Source organism: Sus scrofa, chromosome 14 (genome assembly GCF_054392235.1).
Source record: "Sus scrofa isolate SSC_HxYL_T2T_F1_AM1 chromosome 14, Sscrofa_HxYL_maternal_Yorkshire_Landrace_v2.0, whole genome shotgun sequence".
Lineage (NCBI taxonomy): Eukaryota > Metazoa > Chordata > Mammalia > Artiodactyla > Suidae > Sus > Sus scrofa.
In genome coordinates this window covers 49,079,141-49,096,220 of record NC_139396.1, presented here as the reverse complement: position 1 = coordinate 49,096,220, position 17,080 = coordinate 49,079,141, and the positions used below count along the sequence as shown (strand labels likewise).

The window sequence follows — 17,080 nt, the reverse complement described above, 5'->3', positions numbered from 1 at the left end:
GTTATTTTTCTCTTATTTTATGTAACTACCCAATATTGCATTTTTCATTTCACACTTGACATTGCCAGCGGGATCACAAAAAGGATCAACTTAGCAGAAGAATTTAAGGGCTTCCCCATTTTCCTCAAGAGCTTCACTCTGCTTGGCTATTCATCCTGCCCTCTTTTGAAGTATTTAGCCTTTCTTGGTGATTTCCCCCCCGCCCCCTTTACTTTTGAACTGCCAGTAAATATCTCTGGAGGGGTGGTTGGTGGCTCCCTGCTGGATTCCTTTTCTCAGGAGCTTTGCTGGCCTTCGTCAATCCTCCAATATTGCAAGATAGCCAATTCCACTTGGCCGTAGATTTGCATTGTATTTGCACTGTATGTAAGGCTGACAGTCAGCAGAGTCTGAAACCCCACCCACACCCCAAGAAGCAGAGATGTTGGCGTTGGGGCTAGGGATCATGCCACTGTCATTCAAGGGCCAAGTGTGAGTGGGGACTGATTTCCTGAAGGCTCAGTTCATCAACAAATAATTCCTTATTCTGCCAATGTATTCTTCCCCATGTAATTCCATAACTTCAAGGATACAGATAAGATATATTTGTATAAGGTAGACCCTATGGAAGTATAAATGTAAGTTTTGGTAACTGTCAGAAAGTAGTTATTATATAAGTGAGCCAAAGATGGTCTCTGTAGGTTGGCCCCTATATTTTTAATTTATTCACAACAGATTGGGACCTCTTAGCTCAAAAGCCTGTCAGAACCACACAATTTTTTACACATCTCATTGTTTTAAATATACCCTAAATAAGGCTATTTTAGCCATTTAGAGTCTGCTTGCTTTGCATACCCTGCAAAATTGTTCACAGTGTCTGTTAGCCATAGACCGGGTGGGAGGGACTGGGAGTTTGGGGTGAGTAGATGCAAACTATTCCATTTAGACTGGATAAGCAATGAGGTCCTGCTGTACAGCACAAGGAACCATATCCAGTCTCTTGGAATAGAACATGATAGAAGATAATATGAGAAAAAGAATGTATATATGTGTATGATTGGGTCATTTTGCTGTACAGCAGAAATTGGCACACCATTATAAATCAACTAGACTTAAAAAAAAAAAGATCCCAAGCTGCAGCTGCCCTTTGGAGCCTTTTGACCCAAAGACTTTCAGTGTGCTGCTTCCTCTCCCCCCGGGGCTCCCTTGCTCTCCTCCCCTCCTGGCTAGTGACCTCTGTGTCATATCATTTAGAAGGTCTTAGGCTATGAGGGACTTCCATAACGAGCAAACCTGTCAAATCATTGCTCAGACAACGCTTGTTGCGTGCTACTGCCACCTTGTGGTCATATCTTTCCCTCCATCAGCCCCCAAATCCCTCAAGCTGGTTACAGTGCTGAGACCATTAATCGTTGTCACATAGTTTGAAATTATTGTAGTTTTTAAATAACAAGCGTTAAGAATATCACCAAGCCTAAAAATATTTCTCTAAAACAAACTTGATGAATATTCAAGACATGGATTTTTTTTCTGGGCTTAAATTGTTCTAACAAATAGAATCTAAAATTGGGAAGGATTTGGACTAAGAACTGGAATTAGGAACAATTTTATAACATATGTAGGAGAGAGCCAGAATCTTAGTAATGTGGCTTTAGGCTTGGGATTTTGATACCTGACATTTATTTCTTCTGCTGTAACTTGAATTTCCTTTGGGGAGCCACTCCCTGCTAACCCCTTCCTTGTGATTCAAATAGTATTAACTTCACTCTTAGCGCAGGATGGTCACTGACTGGCCAGGCCAATGAACATTGTCCTTCCACCTCCTAGGCCAGGGTTACAGGTCCCAAGTTGAACATGCAGTCAAATTCAATGAGCGAAAACCTGGCTCCAGGATTTTGTTTTGGGAGAAAGAATCTTGCTTTTCCTTTATGGACGAGGATGTGAGATCTGGAGCTGTTGCAACCACACTGTGACCACAAGAAGAGAAACTGTCAGTGCATAAAACCCACATACGTGAGAGCTGAACAGAGTCAGGTGCCTAGGGAACTGAGGACATCATCTAAACCTCTGTAGTGAGCCACTTCTAAAACTGGCCCCACTTCTGACATATAGATAGACACAGACAAGAATTGGATTATTACTTTGGTCAACTGCAATCACAGAAAATTTCTGAGAATTTGTCAGGTGTACACTGATGTCCTTTGAACCCAAAGAGTTGAGAGTTGGATGTTCTCTAGCTTAAGCTTTATGAAAAAAGTGTATTTACTACAGCAAATGAAGACTTTGCCCTGTCTTAGGATATGAGAGGAATTTTCTGCCAAGGAAAAGGAGTAGGATCAAGAAAGTCATATCTGGAGGGGAGGTGGTTGGGGTCCTTTGGAACCTAGGGCAGTTCCAAAGGACATTTCACGGGGGAGGGGGGTGCTGGGGCTTGATGCCCGGGTGTGTGACCTCTGGAGAGTATATGGTGGTTCATTGCCAGAAAAATAACAATAGCTAACTCTGATCTGGTTTTTTTTTTTTTTTTTGGGGTCCCAGGTGTTCTTCTAAGCACTTTATATACAGTGATTCACTTAATATTCGTTATAAAAACACTATAGGTAGATATTATTATAACCCACCTTTGGTAGATGAGGAAACTGACTCAAAGAAGTTCAGTGGTTTATCCAAACTCTCAGAGCTAGTTAATTGTTGTCATCACTAACTCCACCACTGCCTTGATCCTTAACCCTGGAGTATCCAGCTCCCCTAGGCATGTAGGAATGCTCAGTCTTCACAAAAATCTCAAATCAAAGATAATTAGAATGTATTTCTCCTTATCATGTACATATGTTATTAATATATAAGCATGTGTTTCCCCAGACAACTGAGTTTCTTAATCTCTTCCTTTACTTCAGAAAGCAATATAATATTACATAACATAATGTAATATATATGTGTATATAGCACTTCTCCAGTGCCCACTTTTTTTTTTTTTGCTTTTTAGGGTCGCACCCTTGGCATATGGAGATTCCCAGGCTAGGGGTCCTATCGGAGCTACAGCTGCTGGCCTACACCACAGCCACAGCAATACAGGATCCAAGCTGCATCTGTGGCCTACACCACAGCTCATGGCAATGGTGGGATGCTTAACCCACTGAGCGAGACCAGGGATCGACCCTGCAACCTCATGGCTCCTAGTCAGGTTCGTTTCCGCTGTGACACCACAGGAACTCCCACATTTTTTTTAAAGGAGTGCTATCAGAAGTGTTCAAGATAACAGTAAATGAGTCAGTCTCTCTTTCTCTTTTTTTTAAGGGCTGCACCTGCAGCATATGGAAATTCCCAGCCTAGCGGTTGAATCAGAACTACAGCTGCCGGCCTACGCCACAGCCACAGCAACATGGGATCCGAGCCCCATCTGTGACCTATACCACAGCTCACAGCAATGCTGGATCCTTAACCCACCAAGTGAGGCCAGGGATTGAACCTGCATCCTCATGGTTGCTAGTCGGGTTCATTACTGCTGAGCCACAACAGGAACTTCAATGCCCACATTTTATACTGTGTTATCTTTCTGTCCATGAAGCAGTGTTACAAGATGGCCATTCTTTTCATTTCCTAGGGCTGTCCCAACAGCTTATCACAAACTGGGTACAACAGAAATGTATTCTCACAATTGACGAGGCTGGAAGTCTGAAATCAAGATGGTAGCAGGGTTGTTTCCCTCTGGAGGACAAATCCATTCTATGCATCTCTCCTGGCTTCTGGTGGTTGCTGGGCATCCTTTTTTTTTTTTTTTTTTAATTTGTCATTATGTATTTTTTTAAATTATTTTATTTATTTATTAATTATTATTATTATTTTTTGCTTTTTAGGGACGCACGCATGGCATATGGAGGTTCCCACGCTAGGGGTCTAATCGTAACTACAGATGCCAGCCTCTACCACAGCCACAGCAACACCAGTTTGAGCTGAGTCTGTGACCTACACCACAGTCCATGGCAATGCCAGATCCTTAATCCACTGAGCGAGGCCAGGGATCAAACCTGCAACTTCACGGTTCCTAGTCACATTCGTTTCCGCTGATCCACAGTGGGAACTCCTAAAATTTTTTCTATAATTTTTTATTAGACTATAGTTGATTTACCATGTTGTGTCAATTTCTGCTGTAGAACAGGTGACCCAGTCATACACACATATACATTCTTATTCTCACATTATTTTCCATCATAGTCTGTCACGAAATTGGATATAGTTCCCTGTGCTGTGCAGCAGGACCTCATTGCCCATCCAATCTATTTTTTAAAAAATCTTTTTAGGGCCGCACCTCTGGCATATGGAGGTTCCCAAGCTAGGGGTCCAATTGGAGCTGTAGCCACTGGCCTATGCCATAGCTCACAGCAACACCAGGTCCTTAACCCACTGAGTGAGGCCAGGTATTATCAAACCTGTGTCCTCATGGATGCTAGTCAGATTCATTTCCTCTGAGCCATGATGGGAACTCCTGCCCATCCAACCTAAATGTAATAGTTTGCATCTACTAACCCCAAACTCCCTGTCCATCCCACTCCCTTCCCCCTCCCTCCTCCCCCCGGGTGGCTGCTGGCCATCCTTGGCACTTCTTGGTTTGTGAACAGGTCGCTGCAGCTTTTCCTGCTGTCTTCAGTTGCCTTCTTTCCTGTGTCTCTGTGTCTTCTCCTTTTCTCTCTCTTATAAAGATACCACTCACTGCTTCGAGCCCATCCTAAGTCTGGGATGATCCCATCTCAAGATATTTAACTAATTACATCAGTGAAGACCTGTTTCCAGATCAGGTCACCTTCTGAGGTTCTGGGTTGTTATGAATATTTGAGGGATGCTATTCAACCCACTGCAACCACTCTTACATTTTCCTCTCTTGAGAGAGGAGGAGCCTCAGCTTGACAGATAGAGTGAGTGGTGGGGCTGGGACCAGGCCTGGGCAGCCTGGAGTGACCACAAGCTATTGTGCCTTAGATGTACCTGTCAGATGGGTGGACTCTGTCCTGCCTCCACAACAGAGTCAACTTCCAACTGTGATCCTGTTGTATAGTCTTTTGGTGCCACAGATTTTCCTTTGGAAACCTGAAATGACAATACCACTCATGGTCGTTGTGTTGTTAGGAGACGAAATGAATTCAGACAGGTAAAACACGACGCAATTTATGTAAAGCTCCTGGGAAAGTGTCTGGCCCTTGGGCATGGCCTCAGAAAATCTTACTTATAATTACGCAAGATTTCTGAGCAGCTCCAGTGTGCATACAACTCCTGGCAGGGGGCCACCATCGGTATTTGGACAGAAGGACAGTTTACTCTCAGGGCGTCACCAGTATTGTCCATAGATGGTTGTGATCTCAAAGTTGTAGTCATTCTTGCTTTTGAATGATTATTAGTTTAGTTTCCTTGTGGTGGGTTGTTGGGTTAATTCTAACATTAGTAAACATGCTTATCTAAATATTTCAGCTGGTGAGTTTCCAATAACCAGTCTACACGTGTCTTTCGCTGTCCAAATAGGAATCTTCTTTATTTCCTATGGCTAAAGCAGAATGCAGAATATCCCTCCCCTGGCCACACCCACACAATTTGCCAGTCCTGTGACAGCTCAAGTTTCGTCATGCAGAGAATGGGAGCAGGAGTAATACCTACCCTTTTGGGTGGTATGGGAATTATACATCTTAATGATGTAAGGTATTGGACAGTATTTGGCACATAAAAGGTACCCACAATATTTTAGCATTTGTTAGTAAGTCCTTTTTCTACAGTACAGTGGATACTGGAGGAAGGTCAGCCATGCTTTGTTCTATGGCCAAGATCATTGGAGATTGACTGGTCTGGACTGAGTCTTGTTCATCTTATGTTACCTAGTGCTTCGTGCACAGCGCCTGGCACTCAAGGAATTCTTCTTAAATGTTAGGACTGAGTGGGTAATGTGTGGTAGAAAATTATTTCGAGGCATTGATGATTTCAGAGTTCTAATTGCATGCCTTCCCAAGCAGACAGTGAAAGACTTGACGTAACGTATGAAGTCCTCCAACCCACCCTTCTGGCACCAGCTGTGAGTTTGTGGGTCTCCAAGATGACTCTCAAGTTCAATAATTTGCTGGAAGGACTCACAGAACCCAGCAAAGCTGGTACAGGTACAGATATAGTAATATAGTGAAAGAATACAGGTAAAAACCAGCCAAGGAAGAGGCACACGGGGTGGGATCCAGTAGAGGTCCAGGGGCATGGCCCTCAGAAACCCTTACCAAGGCTTTGGTTTGTAGAGCTTGGTCACTTAAACACGGCTAATGGCCCACTTGGCTGACCTTAGTCCTGAGTCCCTCCAGAGGTCAGGTTGATACCCTGTGGCCCAAAGCGCCCTACTGTAAATATAGGAGCATAGATGGTCTGGCATGGCCCAAGGCTTCCAGGTAAACAAAGATACTCTCATCAGGCAGGATGTCCCAAGAGCTTAGATCTCAGTTCCCAAGAGCTGAGAGCAAGGATTCATCTTCTCCTGAGGCAACATTAATCCTTTACTGCATGTCTACTATGTAGACAACCAAACCATCAATGTTAATCCTTTACCGAACATCCATGATGCAGACAACCAAACCATGGCCTTGGTATAAGACAGAAAGATTTACATGTGTTCACCGAGTAAGTTTTCTTGTGCCTCACTAGGTGGTAGGTGCTGTGAGCTGGAAAGACATAGAGGAAATGAGAGGGAGGGGCCGGGGGCCAATCTCTCATCCTTGCTGAGTGGAGCCTGGTCTGCAGTCCAGATGTCTTTCCATGGCTTGTCTACAACAGCTGGGATATTAACTGTCATTGGTCCAACCAGGAGGAATGCTCATCTGGACTCTAAGATGCTTCCCCGTCATAGACAAGGTCAAGTCTCAGGTTACACTGTACCCTGGACTCCTTAAGAGGTGGTAGAGGTTTGGAGGAAGAGCCCCTAGGTATGTCAGGGTGGCAGTGGCCTGACTCATTTGGGGGGCTTCTCACTGAACTTAGACATTGGAGAAATCACATCCAATGGTGGATGGTCTTCACGGTTGCAGCTGGCATTCCTGCTACCCACACCAGGTCTGCTTGCTTTGTTTTGAACTTTATCCTGAATTATAACCTATGTACATAAAAGTGCACCCGGAACATACAGAAAGGTACCCATGAATACAGCCTGATGGATTCACCCAACCCACCACCCCGTCAACATCCAGAAGAAGAAATAAAACATTGCCAGTGTCCCAGAATTCCCCCCTGGGAATTGGTCCAGGACTCCCCCCCCAAAGGGTAACCACGATGTTGACCTCAACCTCATAGATGAGTTTGCTTGTTTCAGACATTCTATATATGGGATTATATACTCTGTACTTTTTGACCTTTGACTTCTATCACTCAGCATTATATTTGGAGGTTCATCCATGATATCTTGTGTGTTGGTATGCTGCTCTTTCTTGCTATGGCGGTCATATTCCATTGCATGACTATATATTCTACCAGTTCTGCTTTTGATGAATGTTTTAGGCTGTTTCCATGTTGAGTTTAATATGACAGCCCTGCTGTGAACTTTCTTGTACATGTCTTTTGGGGAGCAGGCATGTGCATTTCTGTTTGGCGTATGCCTACGAGTGAAAGTGCTGGGCTCTAGGGTCTGCAGAAGTTCAGATTTAGTAGACGTCACCAAATAGTGTGCCAGAGAGACTGGACCAAATTACATTCATTCCATCAATGCATACGGGTTCCTCTTACTCCACATCCATGTCAAGACTTCCTATTTTCTGTCTTTTCATTTTAGCCATCATGATGCCTGTTTTTTGTCTTTTGTCTTTTTAGCGCCGCACCCGTGGCATATGGAGGTTCCCAGGCTAGGAGTCCAATTGGAGCTATAGCTGCCGGCTACACTGCAGCCTCAGCAACGCCGGATCCGAGCCATATCTGCAACCTACACCACAGCTCACAGCAATGCCGGATCTTTAACCCACTGAGAGAGGCAGGGATCGAACCTGAGTCCTCATGGACACTAGGTGGGTTCATTACTACTGAGCCACAGTGGGAACTTCCAGAAATGTTTCTTTTGAATTTAATTAGCTCTGCAAGTTTTCGAACCCCGTAATTCCACTCTGGAATTCCTTAGGATGGGCAGCAAAATCAAGAGCTTTAGGACAACCTTTGGGTCCAGAACAATCCCTCCTGCTGCTCTAAATCCTGCCTCTAAAGAGGTTCTCTTCTTCGCATCTTTTTTTCTTGAGTCACAGCAGTGACCATGCCGAATCCTTAACCACTAGGTCACCAGGGAACTCCGGGTCTTTTTTTTTCTTCTTCCTTTTGATTAATCCCTTTTTAAAAGTTTCAGCCACTCTTGGGAGGGTCCATTCACCTAGTTTTTCTCCTTCTTTTTTTCTCTTTTTTTATGGAGGCAAAATTCACAAAAGATGTACCATTTCTTTTCTTTTTATAGCCACACCAGTGGCATATGGAAATTCCTGGGCCAGGGGTCTCATCAGACCTGCAGCTGCCGGCCTACACCATAGCCACAGCAACACCGGATCTGAGCCACATCTTCGACCTACACCGAAACTTGCGGCAACTCCAGATCCTTCACCCACTAATGAGGCCAGGGATCAAACCTACATCCTCACAGAGACAATGTCAGGTCCTTAACCCACTGAGCCACAATGGGAACTGCTGACAGCGTAGCATTTCCAAGTGAACAATTCAGGGGCCTTTTGTACACTCTCAGTGTTGTGCAGACATCACCTCTATTTTTATCATTCCCAAAGGAATCCCCCTCCCTGTTAATTAAGCGGTTACTCCTCATTCTACTCCTTTCAGCCCCTGGCAGCCTCCCGCCCTGCACCCCCACAAGCCCACAATATCTGGGCAACTTCCAAGGCCATTGTTAGAGGACTCAGAGGCTGCTTTGCAATCCATGTGGTTACAAAGGAGATGTATTCTGGTTTAGTGGCAACATGAGGGTAGTATTCAGGTATTCAGGCTGTGAACTCTCCTTAGCCTTTTTCTCAGTGGCCAAAGCACCTTGGATTTTTCCTTAGGAAACTGAGTTTCGTAAACATTGTTCCAGGCAGGCTTTGGCCACTTCATCCTGCCTAAATGCTGTGTTTCTTTTTCTCTTAAGTTTGGCTTGGTCCCCCTGTGTCCTCCCCACAGTGTGGTCAGCTCAGCCCACTTCCCCCTTGTCTCCTGGGTGGTGCCATCTCCTGGGCCTGTGTGGCCCCTGCAGCCTCTCAGACCCTCCCACCTCGAGGGGACCCTTCGCCATCCCCAGCAGAAGAACCGGCTCCATAGATCCCATCCACTCCTGCCAGACCCGTCTGTCTCATCTCCATCCCACAGGGACCCCCGAAGCAGAAAGCGATCTGGTTCCCAACATGCTGATTGAACAGAAAATTAACTCATGTAGCAAAATGCTGGGGCTCTGACTTGGGGGCATTTGTTAAAAAAACAGGATGCTTAGTTTTCAAAGGAAAGCTGTTTACTGCCACTCTTCTCTACCTCTCCCAGAGGCAAGGGGCGATCTCTTCTAGGTGTATATACATTTAAATTTTGTATTATAGTTGATTTACAATGTTCTACCAATTTCTGCTGTATAGTAAAGTGACCCAGTTACATACATTCTTTTTCTCATACTCTCTTCCATCATATTCTATCCCAAGAGACTGGATAGAGCTCCCTGTGCTGTACGACAGGACCTCTTTGATTATCCACTCCAAATGCAATAGTTTGCATCTAGTAACCCCAAACTCCCAGTCCCTCCCACTTGCTCCCCCTTCCCCCTTAGCAACCACAGTCTGTTCTCTATGTCCATGAGTCTGTTTCTGTTTTTTAGATAGGTTCGTCTGTGCCATAATTTAGATCCCACACATAAATGATATGGTATTTGTCTTTCTGACTCACTTCACTTAATATGAGAATCTCTAGTTGCATCCATGTTGCTGCAAATGGCATTATTTCATTCCTTTTATGGCTGAGTAGTATTCCATTGTATGTACATCTTAATTCATTCCTCTGTCGTTGGACATTTAGGTTGTTTCCGTGTCTTGGCTATCGTGAATAGTGCTGCAGGGAACATAGCGGTGCATGTACCTTTTTGAATTGTAGTTTTGTCTGAATATATGCCTAGGCGTGGGATTGCTGGATGATATTTAGTTTTCTGAGGAACCTCCATACTGTTTTCCATGTGGTTATACCCTCTAGGGCTCTGTTTTGACTCCCTGTTTTGAACTTAAAATGGTCATACATCTCTCTATATTTTCTCCCCCACAGAATTAAGGCAGCAGCGGGTGTGAAAATAACGGCAGTGAGACTCAGCAGCGAAGACCAGTGGGCCGTCCAGGAGGAGATCGATAACGGCAGCGATCAGACAACGGCCACCCTCACCTGTGTGGGCCATCGGCCGGACACTCAGAGCAGGTAAGTCGCCGAGGCCTTCCAGGAAGCTCGGCCGCAGTGGGCTGGGGAGGGCTGCAAATGCTGAAAGCAAAATAATGTGTCTCAGTAAGGTGAGGCCTCTGCATTTGCAGGGAGATGTGTTCCTTTCAGTTCATCAGCATGGCTCCGTCCTTCAGCCCCCGAAAGGCTCTGTCATTGGACTGTGCTGCTGTCTGAGGGGTGTATCCTTCATGCTCTTTATACATCAGTGACCTCATTAGGTTGGCAGTCTCAACAATTACCTGAACTCACATCTGTCACGGTGCCGGGCTCGATAACGGTCTTTTCAATTGTTACTATTATTGTTATTGTTATGATTGTTATTGTTCGAAGGGAAGAACTGAAGAATGAAATGGGGGCAATAGAAATGATTGAAGAGGCAAGGGGGAAATGTACTTTTTTATGAGCAAACTGGGGGGAGGAGCAGTGCTCCGGCTCGGGAGTCAGTCTCTTTGTGCTTAAAGGCAGTCACTTTGCAGACATCACCCGTGGGTATTGGCAGATGGGCTCAGAATGTTAAGTGGCGTGAATGTGGCATTGTTGGCTGGCGGTTTGTCTTCTCCAGCTCAGATCCCTGCCTTGGGTTTTATGGGGCTGAGCTGGCCTGGGAAGCAGAGGGTGTTTCCTTGCTAATAATCTTGCATCCAGAAGCCCAACAGAACCCCGTTACAGTAGCCTTTCCTGAAGTCTCTTCTCCTCTTTTCTCTTCCATTAAAATATTTTTTTTCTTGTTTTTATTTTTATTTAAAAACTTTGGGAGTTCCCATCATGGCTCAGTGGTTAACGAATCCTACTAGGAACCATGAGGTTGCGGGTTCGATCCCTGGCCTTGCTCAGTGGGTTAAGAATCCTGCATTGCTGTGGCTGCGGCGTAGGTCTGCAGCTACAGTTCCGATTAGACCCCTAGCCCGGATACCTCCGTATGCCGCAGGTGTGGCCCTAGGAAAAAAAAAATTTTTTTATTGAAGTATAGTTGACTTACAGTGTGTTAGTTTCAGATGTACAGCAAAGCAAATCGGTTATACATATACATATATCCATTCTTTTTTCCCGTATAGTTTATTACAAACTATTGAGTGGAGTTCCCTGTGCTCTGCAGTAGGTCCTCGTTAGTCATCTGTTTTATACAGTAGTGTGTACATGTTCTCTCCATCCTCCTAATTAAACCCACCAGGGTTTCCCCTATGGTAACTGTAAGTTTGATTTAGAAATCTGTGAGTTCATGACGTTCCCATTGCAGCTCAGTGGGTTAAGAACCTGAGTAATATCCATGAGGTTGTGGGTTCCATCCCTGGCCTCACTTAGTGGGTTAAGGATCCAGTGTTACCATGAGCTGTGGCGCAGGTCGCAGATGTAGCTCAGATACGGAGTTGCTGTGGCTGTCGCATGGCTGGCAGTTGTAGCTCTGATTCGACCCAGGGAACTTCCACATGCTGCAGGTGCGGACCTAAAAAGAAAAAAGTCTGTGAGTTTGTTTTTGTTCTTTGGTATCATTTTTTAAAATTTCACATATAAGTGATGTCATGTGATATTTGTCTTTCTTGGACTTACTTCACTCCATATGATCATCTCGCGGTCCGTCCACGTTGCCACAAATGGCATTATTCTTCCCTTTTGATTGAGCATCTGTTTTCTGTGGCATTGCTTTAGCAGTTGGGTAAGTGAGCAAGGCTGGTCATGCAATTCCCCACCCTGGCTTTAAAGTCACCAATGGCTGTCACTTCAGCCAGGTTAGGGCCCCAACTCCTCAGCTTGGCTTAGAAGTTAGTCTTACATATCACCTTCTTCATTCCTTTTTTTTTTTTTTTTTTTTTTTTTTTGTGGCCGTGCCTGGGACATGCAGAAGTTCCCAGACAAGAGATAGAACCCAAGCCACAGCAGTGACAACACCAGATCCTTAACCTACTTAGACACCAGGAAACTCTTGCATATCACTTTCTGTTGTCATAATCTGTTCTTTTTTCTTTCTTCTCTGGTATTTAAACTCTTTGAGGTCCAGAGTGTTGGGCACCCAAGGGGTAGGTGGGTAGGAGTGTAAGAAATGGAGAGATTGGATGGAGCTGGCCTTTTCTCTCTCTCTCTCTTTCTTTCTTTCTCTCTCTCTCTCTCTCTCTCTTTCTTTCTTTTTCTCTCTTTCTTCTTTCTTTCTTTCTTTCTTTTTCTTTCTTTTTCTCTCTCTCTTTCTCTCTCTCTCTCTCTCTCTCTCTTTCTTTCTTTCTTTCTTTCTCTCTCTCTCTCTCTTTCTTTTTTTCTTTTCTAGGGCCACACCCACGGCATATGGAGGTTCCCAGGCTAGGGGTCGAATCAGAGCTGTAGCCATTGGCCTACTCCAGAGCCACAGCAATGCCGGATCTGAGCCGCGTCTGTGACCTACAGCACAGCTCACTGCAACACCAGATCCTTAACCCACTGAGTGAGGCCAGGGATAGAACCCGCAACCTCATGGTTCCTAGTCGGATTCGTTAACCACTGCGCCACAACAAGCACTCCATTTTCTTTCTTTTTCTTCTTTCTCTCTTTCTTTCCTTCCTTCCTTCCTTCCTTCCTTCTTTGCTTTTAGGGCTACATGTTCGGCATATGGAAGTTCCCAGGCTAGGGGTCAAATTGGAGCTGCAGCTGCTGGCCTATGCCACAGCCATGGCAACTCCAGATCTGAGCTGAGTCTGCAACCTACACCACAGCTCATGGCAACACCGGATCTTTAACCCACTCAGAGGGGCCAGGGATCAAAACTGCATCCTCATGGGTACTAGTTGGGTTTGTTACCCCTGAGCCACAATGGGAACTCCGGAGCTGGCCTTTTCCAAGGGATTTCTAGGCCGAGTGCTGTCTGATTGGGTGACCCAGCCAGCCTCGGCTAGAGCTTTGTTCTGTCTGCTTTTGAAGATCTCTCAAAGAGGAAAGAGCAACTCAGTTTGAGTGATCAAAAGCCTTCTCTTTGGAATATCGATCAGGTGATCTGAGTGCCTCTCACTCCAAATTAAACCTTCTAGTCATCATCCTTTTTATCAGTTGGCTGAGCTTCTAGTCTTTGAGCTCACCTGACCCACGGTTTCTATCCCTGAAAATCTGCATCTGCTCTCTGAACATTCCCACATCCTGAGCTGTCGATACATGGAGAGAGCCTAGGATTTTTATATTTGCTCAGTTCCAAGTACTAGAACACCCACCTAAAAGTGGTCACAACAATAGGATTTTGTGATCTCACATGAAATTTGGAGGTGGGTGATTCCTGGTTGGTTAATCCAGCAACACAGTTGGTTCACCCAGGTGGGCCTATCTTTCCATTCTTATATGCCCAGTTCATTGGCTGTCATCCTCCTGCTTGTTGCCTCATGGTTTCAAGATCGCTGTGGGAGTTCCAGGCATCATAGACTTAATTAGTTGTAGACAAATACTGGAAGAGAGAGCACTTCTCTTCGTGTATCTCTTTTTACCAGGGAAGATCTTTCTAACTGGAAAAAAGACTTTCCCTGAATGTGTTCCCTTTAGATCTCAATGGTAAGCAGTGGGTTCCTTGCCTTTGCCCAAGAAGCAGGGTAGTCTGAGAAAGGGAATGTCTGGTATTATTTTTAGGCTTTGTACTGGGAGATGGTCTTTGCTGTCAGGGAAGAAGGGTGGAAGAGTGGTGGTCCACTAGCAGTGTTTGCCGCACTCGTTAAAGGTGGGATCTGTCAAGGGTTGTGGCCTGATCTCTGTTTTGACTCCACTGACAGACAGACTTCCTCTTGGCTGCTGGGGTGTTTATCCAATGGGCTTTGTTTCATTGATGCCTTTAGGTACTGCACAAATGAAGCCCAAGGAGAAAGGGCTCCTAGGCTCCTCGTGCATAGGGAGAAGTTCAGAGGGGGACTGGTACCCGGGGTGTCTGGATACAGTTTCCTTAGCAACCTCATCTTTCCTCTGGGCTGGCATCATGTCCAGCAGGCTCTGCCTCCTGGTGGCCAGTTGACCACCAGCAGCTCCTAGAATCCGACCCGCTAGCATGGCCACTGGAAGGAGAACACCCTGCTCTGTCCCATCGGCTCCAGCACAAGTCCTGGGGCTGCTCATCACTGAATCTGCTTGGAGTAACATGGATCTCATACTCATCTTGAATCAGCCTCTGTAACCAGCCATCAAAGTAGGGGATGGGTGGACCCACTTGAATGACTTGGGATTAGAGTATGGAAGAGGGTTCTTCGGGGATAAAGGGAGGGCAGAAACAAGAGGTGGCCAGGAAGTGACAAGGTGCTACTGACCTTCCTGCTGGTCTGGAGGAGCCCCAACGGGATGCCAGGACTTATACCCTCAGAAATCACTGCATGAATCTCTACTGGCTGTTGCCATGGTCTACACGCAGGAAATTGATTTGTTGAAATATTGGACTGATCAAGTGGTGATGTTTTAGATGGAAGGAAAAATGTGGGCTGTGGTTATCACCTTTGGTTTTGAGAGACTCAATTGTGATTCTCTTTAGAAGAGATAGAAAAAGGTTGCAAGAGAGAAAAAGTGGTTGCATAACCAGAGTTACATAATTATGAGACTCTGTCACATTCCAACGTCCTCTTCTTTTCTTCACATTCAGTGTTTGACCTCCCAGAGGCCATAAGAAGGACGGCAGTTGTTGCTTTGGCATGACAATTTATGCTTATCAAATATCCCTGCAAAATCCATTCCATAATCTAAATAAATAATTGCTTCTTTCTACAGATTTTTTTTTTGGTTGAATTGTGAGATCAAATGAGGTGTGAAATACAAGCTCATGGACCATGTTTGCTGGGCTAACAAAGTGAATCTATGAATACATCCCTAACAAAACATCCCGCCACAAGCTGTAATCTGTGAATTGTGACAACCTTGGGTGGAATAGGGTTTTTAATAGAATATAATGTACAAACTGCCTGAAGTTCTGTGATAAGAATTAAAAATGCGTCGTAGGAGAAGACTCGATGGGCTCAGCTAGGAAGGCAGTAAAAGTCCTAATTTAAAATATTTTAATGAATACTTGTTGCGAGGAAATGGGAGTCATAAAGGTGAAAACCACAAGATCAAGAGTTGCGTTGCCCAAAAAATAGAGAAGAGATGAGAAAAATAAGCAAATTGGAGAATGTTCAGAACAGATAACATGGAACCAAAGAAGATAAAAGCTGGGTGAAGGCATGGAAACCACATGCAACTGGGTAGCTTGGTTTCTTCGATGGTTTCTGGCTGGCTGTTGGCACCCAAACCCCAGAGAAAATAAGTTCAATTTTTTATGTGGTTGGAAACCACCATGCAGAGCTGTTTCTCATCCAAAAGTTGGGAGAGAGGCGGAGCAAAGCACTACAACATGGGAGTTTGTGTTCCTCCATAGCATAGAAAAATAAAACCCTAAAGTGGAGTTCTTTCTCTTTCTTCCTTTCTTCCTTCCTTTTTCTTTCTTTCTTTCTTTCTTTCTTTCTTTCTTTCTTTCTTTCTTTCTTTCTTTCTTTCTTTCTTTCTTTCTTTCTTTCTTTCTTTCTTTCTTTCTTTCTTTCTTTCTCTCTCTCTTTCTTTCTTTCTGTAGCATGTGGAAGTTCCCTGGCCAGGGATGGAACCCACACTGCAATAGCAACCTGAGCCACAGCAGTGACAACTCCAGATCTTTAACCTGCTGAGCCACCAGGGAACTCCTAAAGTAGATTTCTTGGAAGAAATAGACACACCCTACATGACTGTAACCCAGCTGAAGATAAAATTGAGATCAAAGTTAAATTCACCATGAAGCATTACCATGTTTGAACATCTAGATCCAATATTTCAGAAGTTTTTCTCTGCTGGCTCTAACCCAGAAATGATTATAACCAGTTGAGCAGAAGAAGGGAACCACCTTTTCGGCTAACTTGGCTAATGCATTGCTTTTCGGGAAATTTAACTGTTGGACCACAATTGACAAATACTATTACTAGCGGAAAGTCACCGTGTCATGTGCCATTGTAAGAATATAAAGGTGTTTTTTTTTTTTTTTAATTTTAGGATTGGAAAATAATGGACTTAAAACATAAAATTCTTTACAGTTGCATTTGCCGCCGCACACCTGGAGACCTCTGAGCACCAGCAATCACAATAGTTCAAAACCAAGATTTGATGTATAGAAATGCATCATGTCCTGGATTCGTATATAATTCTCTCTAGAAAGGGCAACAGAATTCACCACTAGGAAACGAAGGACCCCTCCCCAATCCCTAAAAGGGATCAGACCAGCCAAAGAAAAGAAAAAAGGAAATATTTTAAAAAACATTTCACCTCTTTTCCTAACCAGTGGGAAACTTTTTGTGCATTTTTACTGCTGGCCAGTTTCATCCTAAATTTAACACAAACTTTCTTACTTCAAAAATCATAGATGTTCAGGTGTAGAAAATTTAGAAAACACAGCTGAGTAAAACATAGACAATACGGAGTTCCGGTCGTGGTGCAGCAGAAATGAATCTGTCTAGGAACCATGAGGGCACAGGTTCGATCCCTGGCCTCACTCAGTGGGTTAAGGATCTGGCGTTGCCATGAGCTGTGGTATAGGTTGAAGATGCAGCTTGGATCTGGTGTTGCTGTGACTGTGGCTGTGGCTGGAAGCTGTAGCTCTGACTGGATCCCTAGGCTGGGAACCTCCATGTGCTGCAGGTGTGGCCCTAAAAAGCAAAACAAAAGAAAACAAAACAAAAAACTA

The 17,080-nt window shown here is 44.6% G+C and overlaps 2 protein-coding genes across 11 annotated transcripts in view; one reads left to right on the top strand and one right to left on the bottom strand.

Annotated features, from left to right (window-relative positions):
- The window catches only part of DHX37 (DEAH-box helicase 37), a 978,033-nt gene that overhangs the window by 369,602 nt on the left and 591,351 nt on the right, over positions 1–17,080 (bottom strand). The window lies entirely within an intron of this gene.
- TMEM132B (transmembrane protein 132B) overlaps positions 1–17,080 on the top strand; it is a 393,866-nt gene that overhangs the window by 203,683 nt on the left and 173,103 nt on the right. For all 10 annotated transcript variants that reach the window (XM_084996149.1, XM_084996153.1, XM_084996154.1 and 7 more), the window contains one exon: positions 10,252–10,398. In XM_084996149.1, the coding sequence (XP_084852275.1) occupies positions 10,252–10,398 (147 nt within the window). The remainder of the gene's footprint in view (positions 1–10,251; positions 10,399–17,080) is intronic.